This window comes from Colossoma macropomum, unplaced genomic scaffold (genome assembly GCF_904425465.1).
Source record: "Colossoma macropomum unplaced genomic scaffold, Colossoma_macropomum, whole genome shotgun sequence".
NCBI classification, from domain to species: domain Eukaryota; kingdom Metazoa; phylum Chordata; class Actinopteri; order Characiformes; family Serrasalmidae; genus Colossoma; species Colossoma macropomum.
In genome coordinates this window covers 1,852,058-1,859,478 of record NW_023494790.1, presented here as the reverse complement: position 1 = coordinate 1,859,478, position 7,421 = coordinate 1,852,058, and the positions used below count along the sequence as shown (strand labels likewise).

The window sequence follows — 7,421 nt, the reverse complement described above, 5'->3', positions numbered from 1 at the left end:
CACACTCCCTCTTGGGTTCTACTGCTTAAATAAAGTTTTCTATGACTTGTAACAATATCAAAACCCTTTTTGAGGAAATGTAGAGCCATTTTAAAAGATTGTTTAAAGAGCTACACAACAGGCTGTCCATAGACAGAAGAAGTAATTCTTACCTTTTTAATGACATTTTAATGACATTAACATATATTACGTGGTGGCAAAAAAGATAAAGATATAGTAATAATAATAATACTGATCATAATAATAATAATAGCCACATATGGCAATACGAAGTTTATGTTTGTGACAGTGTGAGACCTTCACAGACAAAATATTCATGATCGACAGTCAGTTTTCAGAAAGGCCTGCATCATGACTGTCCACGAAGGGTCGTGATCCCATTGGAATGAAAGAGGATAGACCACTAGGCTAGCACCACCACATAGGACACACATCAGCAACACCACACTAGCAACCATCACCTAGGGAATCACCTGTAATACCTTAGCAACCCCAATGCAACTACCTGGGAAACTATAGCAACACCTTAGCAACCACCTAGGATACAAAGCTGCCATCTAGCAACCGCCTGAGACACCATAGCGACCACCTACCAGCACCATTGCAACCATCTGCAATATTATAGCAACTGCTTAGCAACAATTTAGCAACTGCCCAGAATACCATAGTAGCCGACCTGCAATACCCTTGCAACCACCTGGAACTTTCTAATACCTGCCTAGCAATTCCCTGGAACACTATAGACGCCACCTAGCAACACCATAGCAACACCACAGAACTGCTTTAGCTGTTGTTTTATTCAGGATCTGCTCTGTTCTAGTGTTAGTGGCTGTTTTACGGTGAACCCTCCCTGAATTGGGTACTGAACTGTTCACCACACTGCAGAACTGAAAAAGGCAGAGAAGTGTTAATACTTTCTGCAACACCAGCACGAAGCCCTACAGCCCTGCTGTGCGTCTGAAGTGGGACAGGATTCTATAAATAGGCCTGAATGTGACTCCCTTCGGCGGCCTGCACGCAGAGCCGCGTCTCCAGACTAAAGCAGTCAAACCCAGCATGCACGTCTGCACCTTTGAGAGACGTGTAGCAAGAAGAGAGAAGTCGAAAGTTCCCAGAGAAATCAGAGGTGAGTTCCAGCACCTTCGGAAATGCTGACCTACTGTAGACCAGGAATAGAGAGAGGGAGAAATGGATATTCAGTAAAAATAAGGATCAGAATCCCTAAGATACATAATAAACAATGCTTAAAGTAATATCTTTATCTGGCCTTCGTCTATTTATGATTACACTGGCCTTGTAGTTTCAGGGCAAAGCTAAAGAGGCATTTGGGGTAAGAGGAGCAGACTGGGGTATTGCTTTCAGCTGAGGTAGATGTTGAGCCTGCAGTGCTAAGCGGCTAACTGGGGCTGACGTCTCACAGATCTTCTCTTCCCACATGTTAAGTCTCTCCTGTAAAACTGTTTATCGTTTCTCTGAGGTGGTTCAGTGCTGTCAGGGTTGGACTGGATGGCATCTCACAAACTGAGTTTTGGGGTAAAAACAGAGGCTCCTGAGGAGGAGGAAGAGGAGGAAGAGGAGTATGAGACGCCCAGCAATTATGAGCTGGAGAAACTGCTCACACATGGCAGTGTAGCGTACGACACACGTCAACGAGGTGTGGCCTAACGTCTTCATAGGGGACGAGTGAGTACAGAGAAACGTCGCTGTCCAAAACATTTTAACCCAAACTCTAAACCTGGAAAGCAGCAGTTTGATAGTCTAACCCTGTATAATCACTGGCCACTTTATTAGAAACACTTACCTGGAACTTCCACTCACCGGCCACTTTATTAGAAACACCTACCTTGTGCTTCCACAAACTGGCCACTTTATTAGAAACACCTACCTTGCACTTCCACTTACTGGTCACTTTATTAGAAACACTCACCTGGCACTTCCACTCACTGGCCACTTTATTAGAAACACCTACCTTGTGCTTCCACTCACTGGCCACTTTATTAGAAACACTTACCTGGCACTTCCACTCACTGGCCACTTTATTAGAAACACCTACCTTATGCTTCCACTCACTGGCCACTTTATTAGAAACACCTACCTTGTGCTTCCACTCACTGGCCACTTTATTACAAACACTTACCTGGCACTTCCACTCACTGGCCACTTTATTGGAAACACCTACCTTGTCCTTCTACTCCCAGCTCTGTAACCAAAAACTGAGCACTGATGAAGGACTAGAGGACGACCAACACAAACTGTACATCTACACATGAGCTTCAGTCTCTAACTGTGCAAGGTGGAGCTACAGGAGAGGGGTTTCTGATAAAGTGGCAGGCTGAGCCTGTGTATGTGTTCAGGGAGACGGCACGGAACCGCTACAAACTGGAGAGGATGGGTGTGACCCACGTCCTGAACGCAGCAGAGGGTCAGAGGAACAGCGTGTGTACGGGAGCGAGCTACTACACAGACCTGAGTGTGGAATATTTCGGCATCGAGGCCGAGGACATTCCCTCCTTCAACCTCAGCCAGCACTTCTTCCCTGTAGCAGAGTACATGCAGCAGGTCCTCAGTAACCCGCACAGTAAGAACCTCACGCCTAATGGACACAGTGTAGCTTTAAAATTCTCACTCTCGTCCCACACTCACTCTACTGACCACACACTCACACACACTCACGCTACTGACCGCACACTCATACCATACTGACCACACACTCATCCCACACTCACCCTACTGACCACACACTCACACACTCACTCTACTGACCACACACTCACGCTACTGACCGCACACTCACACCATACAGACCACACACTCATCCCACACTCACCCTACTGACCACACACTCACACACTCACCCTACTGACCACACACTCACCCTACTGACCACACACACTCACCCTACTGACCACACACTCTCACACACTCACCCTACTGACCGCACACTCATCTTACACTCACCTTACTGACCACACACATTCACCCTACTGACCACACACACTCACACACTCACCCTACTGACCACAAGGTATCCCACATTCACTCTATTGACCACAAGCTATCCCACACTCACTCTACTGACCACAAGCTATCCCACACTCACCCTACTGACCACAAGCTATCCCACACTCACCCTACTGACAACACATTTACACACACTCACCCTACTGACCACACACTCATCTCACACTCACCCTACTGACCACACACTCATCTCACACTCACCCTACTAACCACATACTCATCTCACACTCACCCTACTAACCACACACTCACCCTACTGACCACACTCTCATCTTACACTTACCCTACTGACCACATGCTTAACCTACACTTACCCTACTGACCACATGCTCATCTTACACCCACCCTATTGACCACACACTCATCCCACACTCACCCTACTAACCACACACTCATCTCACACTCACCCTACTGACCACACACTCATCCCACTCCCACCCTGACCACACTCATCCCACACTCACCCTACTGACCTCACACTCATCCCACTCCCACCCTGACCACACACTCATCCCACACTCACCCTACTGACCGCACACTCATCCCGCACTAACCCTACTGACCAGTGTGTTTACAGTTAAGTGTCAGTTTATCTCATCACCTGTCCTGTGTGTGTCTCAGACAAGCTGCTGGTTCACTGCGTGATGGGTCGCAGTCGCTCGGCCACGCTGGTCCTCGCCTACCTGATGATCCAGGAGAAGATGACGCTGGTGGAGGCCATCGATCAGGTGAAGCGGCGCAGACGGATCCTCCCCAACTGGGGCTTCCGGAAGCAGCTGAGGGAGCTGGACGCCTTCCTGCAGGAGCAGAAGAGAGAGAACAGAGGAGGAAAGCACTGAGACTGAGATTACAGACTCCACTGAGACACCGTGAGACGACAGAGCAGCACAGCAGAGACTCAAAGCAACTGTTAGGAGAAAAATCTAATTGCAGTGGTCACTCTCACGGCCAGAGGCCACCCTTTCATGTGTTTAATTTCCAGTCAAAACAGCCGTTAAGTACAATTTATTCATTTTTCAGCACCAGGAAAACAGCAGAAAATATATTTAACTGAAAACAACAAAGAATCAACCACTAAATATCAGCTGTTCAGTGTTCAGTGAGTCTCTCTTCACCTTTATTCCAGCTTCCATTCTTTACAGGAGACTCACTTTCAGTGAATCTGCAGACACACCTCCAAAGTTCAGTCTTAGAAGCTGGTTAATCATTTTCTGAAGTGATCACACATTCAGTGGTGTTGAGGTCTGGACTCTGGGGTGGTCAGTCCATCGTTCAGCTTCTTTGTTTGATGTGTCCGTCTCCTTTTCTCAGTGAGGCTCTTCTTGATCAGCTACACATCCTTTCAGACCCACAGCGCTGAGTCGTCTTCTCACAGTGGAAGGATGGACAGAAACACCTGTGGATGTTTTCAGATCTGAAGCAGCTTGATTTTCTCCTCTCTCTCAGAGATGAAAGCTGTAAGTGCTGTTTATCTGATGGGGGCAGTTTTGGGGTCGACCAGGTCTGCCAGGTGGTTGTTAGGAGACACATTTTCTCTGTAGCTTTTAGGTTTTTTTTTTGTTTTTTGTTTTTTTTTAAGTTTTTGAACTCCAGTTTTGGAAACTCTTGTTTTTTCACTTACTTTTCTTTGACTTTCTCCATCGTTAGAAGTGGATTATCTCCTATCTAACCTCCTGTAAACCTCCTGAAAAAAAGATTTATTCATTTCAGAAAAACTGGAACATCTATTCTAAGAGTGTATTATAAGATGTAAGGTATAGGATTTTATTATATAGACAATGTAAGACATTTTACGAGACAATTAGGCTTTTACTCACATTAGCCCTTTTGGATTTGATGATGTTTGACTTTTTGGGGTAACTTAATTTCAGAAAGTGAAAAACCTGCCAGTTTTCCTTCCACCTGTTCGCTTAGCCAGGTGAGGTAACTGAATTTATCTGGTTAAGCAAACAGGCAAAGGGAAGAAATACGTGACGAGACTTTTATTTTATAAAGCCAAACTTTCCTACCATTTTTTTTTTTTTTTTTTTTTTTTTTTTGCAAAACTTCTAAATGTAGTTAGAAAGTGTAAATGTATTACAACAGTGGCCTAAATGAGCTGGATTCATTCTTCACTCTCATATATCTCCATTAGCCTAGCACCAACATAACAGACACTGAATGTGCTAAAACGCAACCAAAACACACAAAGAAAAGCACCAGACAACATTCAGTCGTATAATAAGAGTCCCTTTATTGAAGTGTTTATCGCTGTCAGACAGCGCAGTGCGGTCTGAAAGGAGTGTGATGAAGTAACCGCCTCCCTCTGTACATCATTATGCATATTTAAAACGTATTTAAAAGTTGTGCGCTTTAAGAGTTTGGTGTATCATAAGAACATAACCCTGAAAACACAAAAAATGTGGAGGTTAATGGAGAGGAAAACGTCTTTCAAACACTCCAGTTAGTTAAGTTACATCACTTAGTCTGTAATTTCCAGAACTTTACAATGCGTTTGTTTTGAAGGTTCACGCCAAAAAACTCACAAACACCAGCGATGCGTGGGTTTACTGCGCCTGTCGGACGAGACCAGCCCGAAAAATCCATCACTAACCTTGCTTTAGTTTAGGAAGAGTCACTTTGTCTGAAGGAAAACTGTCAAAGAAGGTTTATATCTGATTAAAGCACTTTCTTTAATACTATGGATCCTCTGTTTTTACCATTTTTAAGGAATCATTTGGAGAAAAATCTAATTTACAAGACTTAGTGCTGAAGTCTGCTTTTTAGTTTTGCACCGAGCTACAAGGCTAATAGTTTCCTCCTGCTTTCAGTTACATGTACTTTGTCCATTTTTACAGATAACAGTCATACAGTGTCCAAATAAGCAAGTCTATGAGTGCAGTTAGCAGGACACTAGCTGTTGGGGTGTGGGCAGAGAACTTGTAAAGAGGAGAATCCCCACTCTGTAATGTCTTCCAGGTTTCTCAAACACTAGAGGGCGCTCCTGAGCGAGTCCAAAATGGATGGGTTAAGAAGGAGCATTAGTGTAAAATCATAGTTTATAAAAGCTGAAACATTTTTAATGTAAAAGAATTCATTCATTTCCTGAACACAGAACAGCATAAAACATTTTAGCACTGCTGTTATATTTTTAAGAGCTTTTAAACTCGAGTTATAGGAGCTTAAAATGGAGCCTCATGTATGTTCATGATGTCAGTGAGCGCGAACAGCCAATGAGCTGCTCCGCTCGCCAACCAATCAGCACTCAGTAGCAGTAATGTTAACCATTTAGCACTCAGTAGCAGTAATGTCAGCGTCCTGCTGCCCAAAACCCGTTTGCTGTAGAATAAAGGAAACATACAGGTGAGATTTCTTTGCTTTTTTAGTGAACTCCATCCTTCTGCTGTCTAAAATTAAAGGAAAGTTCTGGTTCAGTGATTAGAAACTATTTTAACTTTTCATTTTTAGCCATTTAGCTCCATTTACTCCCATTCATTGAGGACTCCCTCGCGGACGCCCTCTGCTGTTTGCAGTCCTGTTGTTGATATATCGGGGGAAATAGGAAGCGGCCAGACTCCTCATAAACCTATCACAGCGTTTTAGGGCCACTGTTAATAAAAATAAAAATAGTGGACTTTGAGAATAAAGTCGTAATATTTGGAGGATAAAGTGGGCTGCTGTACTGTAGGGGGGCTGCCATAACGCGTGGGGCTCGTTGCTGTACTGTAGGGGGGCTGCCATAACGCGTTGGGGTCTCGGTTGCTGTACTGTAGGGGGGCTGCCATAACGCGTTGGGGTCTCGGTTGCTGTACTGTAGGGGGGCTGCCATAACGCGTTGGGGTCTCGGTTGCTGTACTGTAGGGGGGCTGCCATAACGCGTTGGGGTCTCGGTTGCTGTACTGTAGGGGGGCTGCCATAACGCGTTGGGGTCTCGGTTGCTGTACTGTAGGGGGGCTGCCATAACGCATTGGGGTCTCGGTTGCTGTACTGTAGGGGGGCTGCCATAACGCGTTGGGGTCTCGGTTGCTGTACTGTAGGGGGGCTGCCATAACGCGTTGGGGTCTCGGTTGCTGTACTGTAGGGGGGCTGCTATAACGCGTTGGGGTCTCGGTTGCTGTACTGTAGGGGGCTGCCATAACGCGTTGGGGTCTCGGTTGCTGTACTGTAGGGGGGCTGCCATAACGCGTTGGGGTCTCGGTTGCTGTACTGTAGGGGGGCTGCCATAACGCGTTGGGGTCTCGGTTGCTGTACTGTAGGGGGGCTGCCATAACGCGTTGGGGTCTCGGTTGCTGTACTGTAGGGGGGCTGCCATAACGCGTTGGGGTCTCGGTTGCTGTACTGTAGGGGGGCTGCCATAACGCGTTGGGGTCTCGGTTGCTGTACTGTAGGGGGCTGCCATAACGCGTTGGGGTCTCGGTTGC

General features: G+C 45.9%; 1 protein-coding gene across 1 annotated transcript; it reads left to right on the top strand.

Moving 5' to 3' along the window:
- Nucleotides 1-1,022: 1,022 nt before the first annotated feature.
- Nucleotides 1,023-4,083, top strand: LOC118808791 (dual specificity phosphatase DUPD1-like). The gene is given in 5 exon segments (XM_036571668.1): nt 1,023-1,126; nt 1,478-1,638; nt 1,640-1,683; nt 2,355-2,578; nt 3,643-4,083. Coding segments are annotated over 5 exon segments (717 nt in total). The 5' UTR covers nt 1,023-1,056; the 3' UTR covers nt 3,861-4,083.
- Nucleotides 4,084-7,421: the final 3,338 nt, after the last annotated feature.